Raw genomic sequence first — 17,822 nt, 5'->3', positions numbered from 1 at the left:
TATAGCGTCTACAAAATAGGGGATAAATTTATGGCATTTTTATTGTTATTTTTTTTACTAGTAATGGCGGCGATCTGTGATTTTTATCGTGACTGCGATATTGTGGCGGACACTTTTGACACTATTTTGGGACTATTCACATTTATACAGCGATCAGAGCTATAAAAATGCACTGATTACTGTGTGAATGTGACTGGCAGGGAAGGGGTTAACACAAGGGGGCGAGGAAGGGGTTAAATGTGTATCCTAGGGAGTGATTCTAACTGTAGGGGGAGGGGACTCACAAGGGGAGGAGACCGACCGGTGTTCCTCTATACTGGGAACACACCATCGGTCTCCTCTCCGCTGACAGGATGTGTTTACACACACAGATCCACGGTCCTGCTGTGTTCACAGGCAATCGCGGGTGCCCGGCGGACATCGCGGCCGCCGGGCACGCGCATCGGGTGCCTAGTGACGCAGCGGGCACGCACCGCCTAGAGGCTCAGGAGGTAAAAGATGTCATATGACAGCGGCCCGGAGTGACAAAGGGTTCCTGCCGCCGTCATATCACTATGCGCAGTAGGGAAGTGGTTAACCATTTGTTCTAAGTAACATTTATTTTGCCATTTGCAATTAAATGCTGAAGCTTGTGTTACCTTCATCTACAGTAAATTGGCAGCTTTTGTCGTTGTAAAAAAGGATTTTCTTCTTGTCCGGTCTCGTAACAAATGTAATCTGGTCCCCCAGTGCCTTGTGTGAAATAAAGTACATATAAATCATAAATTAAATGTATAAAGAGCAACGTCAGTATTCTTGCAGTTATCCCTAGCAATCAAATTAAACCTTTCAACACTTCAGAATAAGTTAAGAAAATGGAAAATGGATGCTTGCTGCTATGGATTACTGTATTAGGCAAAGCTTATTTTACTATAAACAAAAACAGCAATATACACATTCTCTGTTATTTGGTGAGCTATACCACAGATGATCATGCTTGGTATGGACTAAATACTAACAACAAACAGCTCAACAGAAAAAAAAAAAAAAACAAATGTCTAGAGTAATGAACACAAAATTATAATTTAGGACACTAAAGGAAAAACAGAATCAATGGATAGGTTCACCTTTGGGAACATGTTACATGTCCCATCTGTTTTAGGGTGGAACATGTAAAAAGTTCCCACTACTGCACCTTCTTGCTGATCTTCTCCCCGCACCCGCTGTCACAATTTGAAAAGAATACGGCCATGTCATTCATTCAGAGACCTGTGAATGTACGAACTACAAGTATCGACAGCCTTTGCGACCGACAGCTTGTAGTTCTCAATAAACTACCAAGGCACAAGATAACGCTCTAGGCAGTTCATTGAGTCTTCCTGCCATTGTGTAACGCCTGCCCGTACGAGCAGACAAATACACTGACAGTCTGCAGGAGCAGGAGATTGCACCTGTGATCTGCTCATCATGGATGAAATGTTTTACAGTAGGGGTCTTAAACTGGTGGAGTTCCAGCTGTTGCGAAACTACAAGTCCCATCATGCCTCTGCCTGTGGGAGTCATGCTTTTAGCTGTCAGCCTTGCAATACCTCATGGGACTTGTAGTTTCACAACAGCTGGAAGGCCGTCAGTTTGAGACCCCTGCTTTACAGGCTCCTAAAACCTGCAAAAAAGTGCATTTAATATTTTTTCTTTTGAAAAGTGAACTTATCCTTTAAAGTTAAATTCCAGGCAAACCGCTAAATACAGTTTAAACTCATATTTGGAAGGTGTTCTACCTGCAAATAATTTAATTTTTCTACCCATCCAGTCCCAACAGTTTTACAGCCCTGTCCAGCAGCAAAGTTAGGTTGGTGACCTTACTTTAGCGTACTCCAGTTCATCAACAGAGTTGCATCACCTCCTTGATCACATTATGTGACAGGGCGGTGAAAGACAGCAGCAAAATCATTAGCTCATCCCCTGCTGATTCTGCTTTCTCCCTATCAGCATCTTCACTATTGCTATATGTGCATTCAAGGACACCTGTGCCTATCAGCATGTTCACTATTGCTATATGTGCATTCAAGGACACCAATGCTGTCCCTCCTTGCACCCCTGGAGTTACATATAATAGATGTTTTAAAAAACAATGTCTTTCACAATTTATACATTTGATAGCTGTTAGTATTGTCCCGAAGCACAGCATGTTTTATGGTCTATGTAAAGAGGGCAAACAAAAAGTAAACAATCAAAATAATAACAAACACTTAGAAAGTATGCCTTCAGAACATATTCAGTTTATTTTGGAACTGCAAAATCCTCAAATGTGTTCAGAGAAGGAAGTGAAAATCTACTTTGCACCCCAGCATTTCCCATAAAAAAAAAATGTAAAGATCTGGTAACTTCTGAGGAAACGAAAGTGTTTGGCTCTTTGTGTTCATTAAACAACTCCTCTATATGTTTAGCAGTGTAAACGGGTATGATCATCTTGCAGTATAATATTTGAGGAAGTGCCTGCACTCCAGGGTGTACCTAGTGCTTTTAGAAAGCCTAACAATTTCTCGACTGTAACATGATCATGCAGAACAGGCATCACTAAATGGCAGACCGCCATCTGGATCAAGTCACTGTCCCATCCGGACCCGCGGTCATGCCATTTAGGAGCCACTTTCTTCCCCCACAGCAGAGCAGAGGGCAGGAGGTAGGGCAGATCAAGAGCGAGAAGCACAATAAACTGGTCCAAATCCCAAATCCTCCCAATAGACCCGGGTGCCCCCACCACTGATCAGGCTGCACTCCCCCTGACCAGAGCCAGTAGCATCAAGTATTTGGGCATACACATCTCCAGCTCCCTGCTTGATTATATTACTCTTAACATCGAGCCTCTGTACGCGGTCCTGAAAACCAAAACGCAAGTTTGGTCCAGTCTCCCTAGGGGTTATCGGCCGAATAAACCTGGTCAAAATGATCCTCCTTCCCAAACTTTTATATGTCTTCTGGCACGCCCCACTGTACCTCCCCACATGTATATTTAAGTCCATGGAATCTATCCTCAACACCTTCGTTTGGGGCTCTTCGCGCCATAAACTGTCGTGGTGTGCCCTGAAATGCCCGACCGAATTGGGTGGCGCCGCACTTCCTGACCTTTCCCTCTATTATTTAGCATCCCAGCTTTCCCACTTTTTCCACTTCAATAACACCGACAGGGAACGCTATTCCACCCTGGTCTGCTCGCAGGCCCTTGGCCCACTGACCCATCTGTTCCAGATTTTATTTTGTGCCCCCCGCGGCTCACCCCAAATCGGGGACAAAAAACACATGTTATTTCATCACTGCAGAGTCTGGCAGCTTGCCATGCTCCTCAGAGAGGCACCCTCCCCTCATTCCCACACACCCCTCTGGGACAACCCGCACATGCCTGAGCTTGCCTCAATCCCTGACCATGAAGTGTGGATTAATAAAGGTATTCTATATCTCTCACAAGTTGTGGCCAATGGAATGGTCAAGACCTTTCAAACCCTCAAAGACAACTTTGCACTACCCAACCACATGTTTTTCCGTTACCTTTAACTCCGCCATGCGCTCAACACGCAGTTTGGGGGCTCCTTCCCAGCCCTTGAAGTCCCATTGCTGGTGGACATTGTGCTGGGCAGAGACCCAAACAAATTAATTTCTTACATTTACATGTATCTTCTAACACCTGCAGCCACCGCCACTGCAAACCAATTGAAAACCAGATGGGAGTCCGACTTGGGTGCAGTGTCGGGGGAGGACTGGGAGGAGGCCCTCACAAACTGTAAAACTGTATCTCCAAAACTCTCTGACCGCCTCACTCACCTCTACATTCTCCACAGATCATATTTAACATCTTGCCGCATACAAAAATACAGACCTGAACCGGACCCTAAATGCCCTAGCTGTAGTCACCCTGACGCCTCCTTCTACCACTTGCTTTGGACTTGCCGTCTATACAGGGATTCTGGACTCAAGTGGTCCAGTTCCAACATGACCGAATGGGCTCCCCGCTATCCCTATGCCCCCGCCAATGTGTGTTGGGACTCCTCTCACTCTCTGAAGGTGAGAAGTACGTCAATACCTTTCTACAGGAAACACTGTTCCTTGCCAGATTACAGATAGCTAAGAAATGGATGAGGGGATCCCCCCCCCCCACTCTACAACAATGGATTAGAGCAGTTGATAGCACCCTCCCATATAAAAAACTACTTTACATATATAGGGGTTGCCCCAATAAATACCACAAGGTTTGGGATCGATGGTTGGAGGACTCTTCCACTTGTGATGCTGAGGACGAGACATAAATCTTCGTAATAATCTCACTGCCTCTAGTCAAGTTCCTCAGCACTCTCCCCCATTATTCGCATAATTCTACATTGCCATGCAGAACGTATCAAGCAAGCTCCCCTATTAAAACATATTATACTATACTTTTATGTACATCAATTGGATTGATTCGTAACTGTAGTGCCTGTTGCACTGTCTACACGTCTGTTCAAATATTTTTATATGCTCAATAAACTTTTTTTTTTTTTAATCAAAAAACAACAAGAGCGAGAAGCACAGTAGCACTGCATGGAGGGCGGGAGCAAGTAACTTTGTGTATTAACTAGCAGATGAATAGTTGCTAGGACACATAGCAGTCCTAGCAACCAATCACCAGCTTCTTAATATGCAAAGTTAACTTTGGCAGCCCCCGCCTGATGTGAACATACAGAGAGGTCTACTTTGGTAAGTGGGGGTGGGGGGGTGGGGGTGATGTAAGGGGGCAGAGCATGCAAGAGTGTGCGCGTGTGTGTAAAGGGGGCTGATGTAAATGGGCAGAGATCTCGTGTGTGTGTGTGTGTGTGTGTGTGTGTGTGTGTGTGTGTGTGTGTGTGTGTGTGTGTGTGTGGGTGATGTAAAGGGCCAGTGAGTACTGCTGTGCTCCCCACAGAAGGTGATGTAAAAGGACAGAGAGCACAGATGGGGGGGGTGTAGGAGGGCAGTGGTGTTGTTAAGGGGGTAATGTGAAGGGGGCAAAGGAAGACATTACTGCGGGGGGTGATGCAAGAGGGACAGAGGACATTTCTATGGGGGAGGAGGTGATATGAGAGGGGCAAAGGACACTGCTTGGATGGTACTGTGTGGGGGGCGATGTGAAAAGGGGTTCAAAACACTACTGTGAAGAGGCAGAGAATACTGATGTAAGAATGGTATTGTGGTATAAGAGGAGAGGGGGGCTGTGATGTGTGGACAAGTAAAAAATGTGGATAGAAATTGCGCAGGTGAAATACAAAATAATCAAAACAGCAGCTGGCAATTACACAACAGAACATTTGTGCATAAAAAATAGAAAACCCAGAATTGCCACACTAAAATAGGTGGTAAAACCAAAATACAAATGATATATACAGTGACAAGTCCATGAGAACACCTAAAATATTAAATGTTCAAATCTGTGAAGAAATTCAACATAAAATTCTTAATCAGGGGTGTCAGTTATGACAAAACTAGTAGGGTGGGAGTCTATGCCAATTCTCACCACGCTAGTTCCTGTGAGATTGCAGATAGTTTTTTTACCTTGGAAACTTTTTTATCTGTCTGTTTGGACTTATGCTACCTCAATAAGCCATCATGGTTTTATGCTATGTTGGCGTTCTCCTTTCTTTTATCATACTTGGGAGCGAGAAACAGAACAGCCACCTGTGTTGATACTTCCATCATCCTTATTTGTATCCAAAGGATGGATGGTGTGTATTACAATCCACGCTTTGCTAGGCTCCTGTAACGTGGAGTCTAGTCATCTGGTAAGGGCACAGCCTTTTTTCACGGTGGAAGGTGCACTTTTGGTGTTCAATCGTTTATCATCATAGACACGAATATTTAAGAACTTTATGCTGAATTTCTTTGCGGATTTGAACATTAATGTTTTAGATGTTCTCATGGACTTATCACTATATATAGAATTTGTATTTTGGTTTTATCACCTCCTATTTTAGAGCGGCAATTCTGGGTTTTCTATTTTTGATGTGTGGACAAACATGTGATTCAGACCTCTGCTGGAAGATCGGACCTTAGTCAATTTTTTTTATCCCTGGAGTTAATCCTATTTTTAATGCATGCCAATGTTGTGTTTGCTTTGTTATCAGCAGCTTGGCATTGCATGCCATTGCTGAGCCTAACATCTACTGGGCCCCCCAAGGTCCTTTTCCATCCTAGATTCCCCCGGAGGTTTACCCCCTAGTGAGTAGATTGTCTTCACATTTTTTTACCACCCAAATAAATTATTTTACATTTTTCTACATTAAACCTCTTTTGCCATGTAGTTGCCCACCCCATTAATTTGTTCAGATCTTCTTGCAAGGTTTCCACATCCTGCGGAGACGTTACTACCCTGCTTAGCTTAGTGTCGTCCGCAAATACAGAGATTGAACTGTTTACCCCATCCTCCAGGTTGTTTATGAACAAGTTAAACAGGATTGGTCCCAGCACAGAACCCTGGGGGACCCCACTTCCCACCCCTGACCATTCCGAGTATTCCCCATTTATCACCACCCTCTGAACTCTCCCTTGTAGCCAGTTTTCAATCCATGTACTCACCCTATGGTCCATGCCAACAGACCTTACTTTGTACAGTAAAGGTTTATGGGGAACTGTGTCAAATGCTTTTGCAAAATCCAGATACACCACGTCTATGAGCCTTCCTTTATCTAGATGGCAGCTCACCTCCTCATAGGTTAATAGATTGGTTTGGCAAGAACAATTTCTCATGAAACCATGCTGATTACTGCTAATACAGTTTTCATTACTAAAATCTTGTATATAGTCCCTTATCCCCTCAAAGAGCTTGCATACTATTGATGTTAGGCTAACTGGTCTGTAATTCCCAGGGATGTATTTTGTCCCTTTTTTAAATATTGGTGCTACATTGCCTTTTCTCCAATCAGCTGGTACCATTCCAGTCAGTAGACTGTCAGTAAAAATTAGGAACAATGGTCTGGCAATTACATGACTGCATACCATCTGGTCCCAGTGATTTATTAATGTTAAGTTTCCCAAGTCTATTTCTAATTCTGTCCTCTGTTAGCCATGAGGGTGCTTCCTGCGATGTGTCATGAGGACAAACACTGCAGGTTTGGTTACTGAAGCCCCCGGATTCCCTCGTGGAGACTGAGGAAAAGAATAAATTTAATACCTTTGCCATCTCCCCATCCTTTGTAACCAGGTGTCCATCCTCATTCTTTATGGAGCCAATATGGTCTGTCCTCCTTTTTTACTGTTTATATACTTAAAGAATTTCTTGGGATTTTTTTTTTTTTGCTCTCCTGCGCTGTGTGTCTCTTTCGTGTTCTATCTTAGCCACCCTAATTGCACCCTTACATATCTTGTTGCATTCTTTGTAAAGTCTGAATGCTGATGATGATCCCTCAGCTTTGTATTTTTTGAAGGTCTTCTACTTTGCTTTTACATGCATTTTTACTTTAGAGCTAAGCCATCCAGCACTTTTGTTCACTCTTTTAAATTTATTTCCCAATGGGATGCACTGGCTAATGCCCTTATTTAATATGCTTAAGCAAACCCATCTCTCCTCCGTGTTCTTTGTTTCTAAAATTTTATCCCAATTTATATCTTCTAGCAATGTTCGTAGTTTAGGGAAGTTGGCTCTTTTGAAATTCAGTGTCTTTGTGTTCCCCTTGTGTTTCCTATTTGTGTGATTTACTTTGAAGCCAATTGACCTGTGATTGCAGTTTCCTGAATTCTCCCGTATTTCCACATTCGTGATCGGGTCTGTATTGTTGGTAATCGGTAGATCTAGTAACGCCTTGTTTCTAGTTGGTGCGTCTACCATCTGACCCATGAAATTATCCTGCAAGACATTTAGGAACTGGCGAGCCTTAGACGAATGCGTGGTTCCCTCCCCCCAGTCTATGTCTGGATAATTAAAATCCCCCATTATGAGAACACTTCCCATCCTTGCTACCAATCCAAATTGTGATAGGATGTCAGTCTTACCCTCCTCCCTCAGGTTAGGGGGCCTATAGCATACTCCCAGTATTATTTTCCCCTTAGCTTCATCCCTTTGGAGCTCCACCCATTAGGGATTCCACCTCCTCCCTAGCTCCCTTATTGATGTCATCTCTCACATTCACTTGTACATTATTCTTGATATATAGGCATACCCCTCCCCCCTTTTCACCCACTCTATCCCTGTGATAAAGGGAATACCCTTGAATGGTTGCCAGCCAATCATGAGAGCTGTTGAACCAGGTCTCTGAAATTCACACAAAATCAAAATCCTCCTCATACAACAGTATCTCTAGTTCACCCATCTTGTCCGCCAGGCTCCTGGCATTGGTGAACATGCCACGTCGTTTAGACCGGTCGCAATCGGTCCTCTTATTGGGTGTTCCGAGATTGCAAATAGGACTTATTACTATACTTACCTCGGGGTTATGTGCTTTAGTCAATCTTCCACTAATGCCCCCAATACTACCCTCTGGAATATGTTCATAATGACTGACTATCTCTACATTTGGACCCCCCCCCCGTCGCATAGTTTAAAAACCCCTCTAACTTTTCGGCCATCTTCACTCCCAGCAGATATGCACCCTCCTCAGGTGCAGTCCATCCCTTCTATAGAACTACGACCGACTGAAAAGTCGGCCCAGTTCTCCAGGAACCCAAACCCCTCCTTACTACACCAGCACCTCAGCCACTTGTTTACTTCCCTAATCTCCCTCTGCCTTTCTGGTGTGGCTCGAGGTACCTGTAGTATTCCTGAAAATACTACCTTGGAGGTCCTTTTCTTCAATTTAGCTCCGAAGTCCCTAAAATTGTTCTTTAGGACACTCCATCTGCCTCCGACTGTCATTGGTGCCAACGTTTACCATGGCAGCCAGGTCTTCCCCAGCCCCTCCCAGTAATCTGTCCACCAGATCCGTGATGTGACGAACCCCATCGCCCATTAGATAGCATACAGTTTGGCGCTTCAGGTCTTTGTCAGATTGCCCTCTCTGTGTTTCTAAGAATTGAGTCCCCTACCATCAGAATCTGTCTATCCTTTCCCTTCCCTTCCCTCCCACTCTCACTGGAGGGGTTTTTCCCCTGGCAGCTAGGAGAGTCCCTCAGCTCCAGCAGTGCTGGTCCCTGAACGGTTTCATCAATGTTACTCAATAGAGCGTACTTATTGGGATGCTCCACAGCCCAGGATCTGCCTCCCTGGCACTTCCCCCTCTATCCTTCCTGTCACCCATCTACTCGTTTCTAGTGCCTGCACCTCTGTCTCCACCCACCTCTGTGCTGACCCCTGCCGGCACATGCCGGGTACGTTACCGGCTCTCCTTTAGTATGGAGGGTCTTCTCAGTGCCAATAGTTGCTTCCCTAGATTCAGAACCTGGGCTTCCAGGGAAACAATGTTCTTACAATTTGCACAGCAGTATTCGCCCTCGATCAGATGATCAAGGAACGCATACATGTCGCAAGATGTACACTGAGTCACATCTTCACACCCGCCGGCATCATACCTACTAATTTAATGAGGATTAAACCCTGTCCAAATTACCTAACAACTAGCTTCCTGACACTAGTACTGGACAATATAATACACAGGTACTCGCAGCCCACGTGTACTCACACTACACAGGTACTCACAATATTTAACAAAAACAGTTACTCCACAATACACAGCGTCCCCGCTAAACATAGTCAGTTAGTTTTTTTTTTGTTTTTTTTTTAATAACGGGTTATGACTGCTCTGCTCAATCTCCCATGAAATCTGAAACTTGCAGGGCTTGTCCGTGTCTACGGTCACCCCTACAGTTTCAATAATAATATTACTAACAGGACATTTCAGATGCTACTTACAGGTTTGATTACTCCTGTTATAATCTCCTGTTTTCAAATCTGATTTTTAACTCACCACTTAGTCCAGTTCCACTTGGTCTAAGTTCCAGCAAGCAAAAAGGTGGCAAGCTCAAAGATGAGCAGGCTCAAAATGAGTTCTACAGAAAGTTATATAGGCCTCAAGCACCTGTGACCAATTAACCACTCCCCTTAATTAGTAGGCAGAAGGAAGGAAAGAAAAAAAAAGGCTGTTTAAAAAGTGACAGAAAAGGTGTTAAAAAAGCTGCAAAGAAAAACCCCAAAGAAAACATAAAAATGCAATACAGCAATCACCAGCAGTCAAAAGCAAAATTTGTTCACACTCTCCACTCAAGGTTCCCACTGTTCAGCTTCCAAACAGCAAGTCTGGCCTTGCCATGTGCTAGAATTTTTGACAAGGTTAGCATTAAAACCTCAGATTTTGCAGTTTCTTTGGCACTACACCTGCAGTTCTAGAACTGACTAGTTGAATTCTTTAAAACTCCATTAGCAGTTTCATATGGCTATATAAAATCACATATCAAAGTGACAACTGCTTAAAATGTTGACACATAATAGTAACTTGCAATGAACCTAAGAGCCCATTCACACAGGGGCAACTTTGGATCCGACTTCAAGTCGCCCCAAGTCGCCCTACACGAAAAAATCAATGTAAGTGAATGGATCTGTCTTAATGCACACTACTGCAGTCGCTCCGACTTCAGAAAAGGTTCCTGTACTACTTCAATCCGACTTGAAGGCAACTTGTACCCATTGATTTCAATGGAAGTTGCCTCCAAGTCTGATCACTGTTCATACTGAGGCAACTTTACAGGAAGCAGAAAAGAAACAGAAAGTAATTTCCTCCACTAAACAGCCAGCCCCCTCCTTCTCACACACAGCTGATAAGCTCTGATTGGCCACTTGTAAAGTTCCCTGTCCTGGAGGCGACTTCAAGTTGTGTTGTAAGTTGCCCCAAGTCGTGCTGTGATTCATACTCAAGTCGTGTCCAAGTTGCCTCCCAAAGTCGTGCTGGAAGTCGTGTTGCCCCTGTGTGAATGGGCTCTAAATATTCACTTTTCTACTGTTAATGCTTTTCCTTTCAATAAACTTTTTTTATGGACAATGCAATGTGCCATGAACTTGCTAGAAAATTTGACTACTGCAGATAAAGTCAAATACCTAGCACAGTCCCTGCCCTTCTGGCATGTCATAGTTCTTTCCTCTTCTGGGAGCATCCAACTATCTGTGATAGCCAAGCAATTTCACCCCTCCCCAAAGCTCTCTTTATAACTTTTTATTTAACAGCCAGGGAAACAGTGAAGGGGAAAACTATAGAGTGTCACTTGAGCGAGCTTGGAGTCTGCCGATATCACATCCAAGATGGCGGTGCCCAGCAGCAGCTTCAGGGCTTTTGGGTGTCCACAAAAGGGAGGCTTACACGTAAATAACGTACATAAAAACACAGTGAATACACATGTAAATCTTATAGGAAGATTGTTGGTGAAATCAATGGTCTGACAACAGGGTGTTATGCAGCATTTCTGTACTCTTGTCCATTTCCTGTATATCTTGCAGATATCAACTGCTGGCCAATTTGTTTTAAGCACACAAAAGACGCAGAAGGTGGATCCGTGGGAGCAAGGCCAAGTTTGTAATATGAACCCTCAATTCAAATCTTTCAGAAATTCATAGACTTACTCCCATCCCTCTTTTCTTTTCAAGCGACTCTCAGGACAGACTTTAATGGACCACTTCCTTCCCCATTAGCAACTCTTGTACTGATTAAGAAGCAGATGAAAAGGAGCCTATAACTTCTTATAAATACCTAAAGCATGATGTTGGCACATGTCACCCAGAGTTCTTCAAAATGCACAGACGGTAAACAAATTGTTACATTTTTGTTTGACATGTCCCTTTCAAGTAAAGGAGAAAACAAATAAAGCAAATACCTTAATTGCCTTTTGTGAGTTGGGAAGTCCTTCTTCTATATCGTCTAGTAAGATTCCCCCCAATCCCCTCTGATCATGCTTGTCCAACAGTCTCAGAAGAGCCCTCTTGTCTTTTAAATTATACTTGGGCTTGAAACCATATTTTCCATCAATAACTTCAATCTTAGGGTTATTCGCAAGAGCCTGAAATGAGTAAAACAAGATCTTAAATAAAAGAATATTTTAATCAATAATAACATGATCCCAAAATGCATTAAATTTGCTATTGGTATTTGCCATATAAAAATAAATTGATTTCTATTAAAACGTAGGTTTTACACATTTATATGTGAAGTGAATTAGGGCTGAAACAACTAAACGACATAACGGATTAGGAAAATAGTTGTCAACTGAGGTCCAACGCGCTTTCGTGATAAAAAGAGATATGTTAACTACTTCCCACCCGGCCACTGTACATAAACGGCCGGGTGGGCGCTCTCTGCTTCCGAGTGGACGTCCAGGAACGTCCCTCAGAAGGAGCGGGATTATGCGCGCCCGATGCGTTCGTGTCACCCAGACACGGCGCATCTCCGATCGGCAGGAGGGCTCTGTGATTGGCCCTCCTGATCACATAACAGCCGTGTCCAATCACAGCCGTCATGTGATGTAAATACAGAGCCAGTTGCTGACAACTTCTGACACAGAAGTTGTCAGTGAGGAGAGCAGATCGCTGCAGCCGGCTGGTGATCAGTGAGTATGAGCTGTTTTTTTACAGCTTTTTACTCACTGATCACCAGTCTAGTTAGGGGCGGCACAATGGTGTAGTGGGTAGCACTCTCGCCTAGCAGTAAGAAGGGTCGCTGGTTCGAATCCCGACCATGACACTACCTGCCTGGAGTTTGCATGTTCTCCCTGTGTCTGCGTGGGTTTCCTCCGGGTACTCCGGTTTCCTCCCACACTCCAAAGACATGCTGGTAGGTTAATTGGATCCTGTCTAAATTGGCCCTAGTATGTATGAATGTGAGTTAGGGACCTTAGATTGTAAGCTCCTTGAGGGTGTAGGGACTGATGTGAATGTATAATGTATATGTAAAGCTCTACGTAAATTGACGGCGCTATATAAGTACCTGAGATAAATAAATAAAAATAAGATAGTGTCCCCACAGTGTAAACACACAAAGTAAACACACATGTCCCCAAAACATATGTCCCCACATAGTAAAAACACCTGTCCCCCACATATGTAACAGTAAAATCACATGTCCCAATGATTATCTGCACTCACATGTCCATGATCACATGCGCACATCTGTACATGATCATTTGCGTACATCTGTCCGTGATCACACGAACCAATTATTATACACTGAACAGGATTTTTTTTACCAAAAACATGTAGCAGAATACATTTTGGCTTAAATTTATGACAAAATTCGATTTTATTGGATTTCTTTTAAAATAGAAAGAAGAAAATATTGTTTTTTTTTTTCCAAATTCCCGCTCTTTTTCCGCTTATATCACAAAAAATAAAAAATGGAGTCGTGAATAAATACCACCAAAAGAAAGCTCTATTTGTGTGAACAAAATGATAAAAATTTCATTTGGGTACAGCATTGCATGAACGCGCAATTGTCACTGAAAATGCAAGAGCGCTGAAAGCTGAAAATTGGTCTGGGAAGGAAAGTGCCCAGTATTGATGTGGTTAAAAGAGCTAATGGAACAAGAAACTAACTAGACAAGTATTTCATAGAATAGCAAAGGAAAGGTACCAATGGGGAAATAAAAATCAGGGAAATACCTAGTGAAAATGCTCAGAAAGGGGGGGCGTGTCCAGGATGGCGACCTGAGCGGCCACACAGTACGGAGCTCTGCTGGCTAACTTGCCTTTTATCCGTTTCCCGGTGAGAAATACACTGCTGCCCGGGACTGTGACTGGCCCTGATGAGATGGCGCTCGGGAAAAGGAACCCCTTTTTTTTTTTTTTTTTTTTTTTTTTAAGATTGAAAGCCTATGGCGGGCATAACACACCCAAAAAACTTCACCCGGTGCCAACAAAAATGTGCACACACATAAAGAGTGGTCACAAAAAAGTGCAACGGGTACACAGACGTGCCAATTCCCTGATCCCCCGGGGCGTTAGGCTCCAGACGGGGACAAAGGTACTTTACAATGGTCTAACTGGCCGAAACCAGACAGACCACGTTCTCTGGAGGGTCTGCCAAAACAGAACCCACCCAAGTACTAGGTGGGGCTCCCCCGAAGGGAGACCCCATGAGATAGGGCGAACTAAGCCAGAAGGCCATGTCCACCCCTTCCCAAGACTTTCAGGGCTGGCCTGAGGACCCGTCCTTACTCACACAGTGAGACAAACGTGTACAAGACGTGACAAAACATAGGATTCAATCAAAATAAAACAAATAAAAGAAAGTGGGGAAGGGATAGTGGAGAGGAGAGTGAAAAAGGTGGCCCTTGTGTAAAACAATGACCAGGCCCTCCGGCCAGGAATAAAAAATTCCTCTGGTCCCAGCCAAAAGGCCCGGCCCAAGAGGCAGGTGCTAAAAAAGCGTGTTTTATGGTGCAGTGACCGTGGTGCCTCAAATCAAAGTGACTGCCACTCACAGTGATTTTATGGTACCCCTGGACTGCCACTCCAGGGGCACATAATCCATAGGCTTTCAAGACCAACCCTGGCCACCAGCCCAGACCACAGCAGCCCCCACCCCAGGCAGGAAGGCATGGAGTTCTGGAAACTTGGTGAGAGCCCTTTACCATCAGGCCTCACCGTCGTTCCGTCCCTCCTACCTAATTACATTCGGGAAATACTGGCCGCTCCCCCGGTGGGAGAAAGGGGAGCCAGCGTTCTCTCCCGAATAACTGTCTGGAGCTAGTGCTGCCCCAATCCAGGCCAGAAGGCCAGGGTCCCGACCCTCCGGATCAGACCCCGTGATTCTCCATCCCCATCAGAAGGCTTCCCTTTCGGCTACAAACCGCTCCAGGTCACCTTTACTCCAGCAGGTTTTGCATAGCAACCGCCATCCCATCTCCATCTCGCCATGGATCAGGGACGGAAGCAAGCGCCACCTCCTGGAAACTGATAAGAACAGATACTACACTTGATCTTAGCCAAAAGGCCGAAAAGAAGGAACCCCTGGCAGAGGTAAACAGCTCCGCTTCCCGCTGATCGAGGAGACCCAGCCTCTACCTCCTTCGGCCTGTGTGCTGCCTCATGGCGGCAGGTGCAGCAATATGGCGTCCCAGACGGACATGGCAGACGAAACCCCGCAGCCGCCAGGCTATGTGGCGGATATAATGACGACGATTGCCGCGTGTCAGGCTGCCCTCACGACTAAAATAGAAGCGGTGCAGCTGGAGATGGGTCTTGTGAGACAGGACATCGACAAGCTCCGCTCTCGGGTCTCAGAAACAGAGCAGCGCGTGGGGGCAGCTGAGGATAGGGTGGGGAAGCATTCCTCTACCCTCCGCACCATCCAGAATAAAATGAAGGCGTTGGAATATAAAATGGACGATGCCGAAAATCGCAATAGGAGGAATCACGTGCGCATTGTGGGCACGGCGGAAGGTGTGGAGGGCCCCAATCCCACGGTGTTTGTGGAGGATCTTCTGTGCAACTTGCTACCTAATGCTCACTTCTCTCCTTATTACGCAGTTGAGAGGGCGCATCGTGTTCCACCCAGGCCGGGCCCTGTGGGATTCCCCCCCCCCCGCACTTTCATCCTTCGCCTTCTTAACTTTCGCGACAGGGATAAGGTGCTGAGGGCAGCAAGAGCACAAGGCGATTTACAGTTCCAGAATAACAAGTTGCTCATCTTCCTGGACTACTCTATAGAGACCCAGAAATTGAGGAAATCATTTGATCCGGTGGTTCATTTGATCCGGTGGTTCATTTGAAGGCGGCGTTATGGGCTCGTAACATAAGGTACAACATCCTATTTCCAGCACGTCTTCGGGTCCAAGATGGTGAGACGGTCCGTTTTTTACATCTCCGCGGGAAGCTTCCTCCTGGATTGACACCCTGCCCCCCCATCGCTGACCGTGGAAGACAGGGGGATCCTGGTGGGGGGACGGAAGCCCTCTCTCTTCTTCTCTCATTGTGGTCAATGACCTGCCTGTTAATTTCTTGGCTGTATGCTCCCTGTGATGAGATCTAATGCCTGGTTGTTGCTGCCTGTTAATTTCTTGGCTGTATGCTCCCTGTGATGAGATCTAATGCCTGGTTGTTGCTGGGGGGCCTACTCGCCTTTTGAAGTTTGGAGCCCATGCGTTGCTCAGGTACTGTAACATTTCAAGGTTTGTGCCCCTGCTTGCAGGAGTTTTAGTACAGTATTCAACTGTAGTTGCTCCCTGAGGATATACAGTCACTGATGGTTGGGGGCCCAGTGGCGTGCTGTTGCCCTCGGCTCCTATCAGATCATATATTTCTGTACTGCTGTGGAGAACAATTTTTTTTCATATGCATTGTTACATGCTGCTTTATTGATATCCAGCATCTCCAGTGCATTGTTGGAGATTGGCCTGCACATAGAACCATCTTTGTCACATCCCTCTGTTCTATGAATCTGACTTAAGGGACATGTCTGTTTGGGGATGTATGCACTCCATGACCGGGATGGGGATGCAGGGTGGGGGGAGGATTGTTCTCGTGTTGGGGGGGGGAGAAGTTGGGGAGTTTTGACCAGTTTTGTTTTACTTTTCTTTACTTAGTATGTTTGGTGCTTTATGCTGATCACAATGTCATGCTGTGCAATCTGTCACTGGGCCAGGTACCAATGCCCGCTTCTCCTTATCTATGCCACCATCTTCAAAGCAGCCCAGGCCCGATGGTATATCTGTCTTATGCTATGTGTTACTTGGGTTCACATTTTATACCTAACTGAATATGTCACACATTAATATTATTTCCTGCAATGTGAGGGGTCTTAATTTCGGCAGTGAAGCTCTCATTGGCGTTTAAATATCTCCAGAAATATAACCCACATGTTTGCATACTACAGGAGACGCACCACCAGGGCTCAAGGGTTAAGGGACTCCGCCGGCCTTGGGTTGGGTTGCATTACCATGCCACATACTCCACGTATGCCAGAGGAGTCAGTATTCTTATACGGAGGTCCCTGCCCCTTCAGGTTCTGGAGGTGCGCATGGATCCGGCTGGGAGGTATATTGTAATTAATTCATGTCTTTATGGAAGGAATATGGTATTAGTGGGTCTGTATCTGCCACCTCCTGCATAGGTCTCTACTCTAAACAAAGTAATGCAAGTAGCCCTGAAGTATGATACCCCGGCAATTTTTATGTTGGAGGATTTTAACATGGTTCCCTGTGCGGGGATGGATAGGCTGCAGGGGGTTACTAAGGGGGAGTCCGCCCTGACACAATAGGCCTCCACGTATGCCCTTACTGATGTATGTCTGCATCCGGACGCTAGGGAGGATACGTGCCATTCGAGCTCTTATAAGACATTGTCACGACTGGATCTGGCCTATACTTCACAGACGGCCCTTCCTTGGGTCGTGGAGGTACGTGTGCTCCCTCGCGGGGTGTCGGATCATGCCCCACTTAGTTTGTCCATCTCTATCTCTGCATCTTCTAACAATAAACTCTGGCGACTCTCGGGGTTATGGGCATCAGATGATCGGTTGCAGGAGCCGATGACAGTCACTGGTCACATATTGGAATTTGAATAGTGATACTACTTCCCCCCTGTTGAAGTGGGACTCGTTCAAGGCCTGGGTTAGGGGAGCTTACATCTCCCGAATTGCAAAGTTGCAACGGGAATCCTCCAAATTACTAGACCAACTGGAGGAGGGGGCGGCGGTGAGGGAGGCAGAGTTTGTGCTGTCCCCAACCTCAGACAAGTACAAATCCTGACAGCAAGCTCTTAGGCAGCTCTCCCTCCAGCGGGTTGAAAATACCAAAAAGGTCATGTTTTATACCCAGCAGAGATTTTTTGAATATGGGGACAAAAATGGCCGCCTGCTGGCCTGCTTGGCTAAGACACAAAACCCCACGACTTAAATTGTTAGTGTAAGGGACGTTGACGGTTCACCTCATGT

General features: G+C 45.3%; 1 protein-coding gene and 1 pseudogene across 1 annotated transcript in view; both read right to left on the bottom strand.

Moving 5' to 3' along the window:
• GTF2E2 (general transcription factor IIE subunit 2) overlaps positions 1-17,822 on the bottom strand; it is a 149,827-nt gene that overhangs the window by 14,968 nt on the left and 117,037 nt on the right. The window contains exons 5-6 of the mRNA XM_073597671.1: positions 11,773-11,955; positions 639-732 (exon numbers count right to left, since the gene is read on the bottom strand). Coding sequence (XP_073453772.1) covers positions 639-732; positions 11,773-11,955 — 277 coding nt within the window. The remainder of the gene's footprint in view (positions 1-638; positions 733-11,772; positions 11,956-17,822) is intronic.
• On the bottom strand, positions 14,762-14,894 carry LOC141124426 (U2 spliceosomal RNA; annotated as a pseudogene).

The sequence above is a fragment of the Aquarana catesbeiana genome, linkage group LG01 (genome assembly GCF_042186555.1).
Source record: "Aquarana catesbeiana isolate 2022-GZ linkage group LG01, ASM4218655v1, whole genome shotgun sequence".
Classification (NCBI taxonomy): domain Eukaryota; kingdom Metazoa; phylum Chordata; class Amphibia; order Anura; family Ranidae; genus Aquarana; species Aquarana catesbeiana.
Note: the sequence above shows the minus strand (reverse complement) of the source record. Positions and strands in the feature narration are given on the sequence as shown.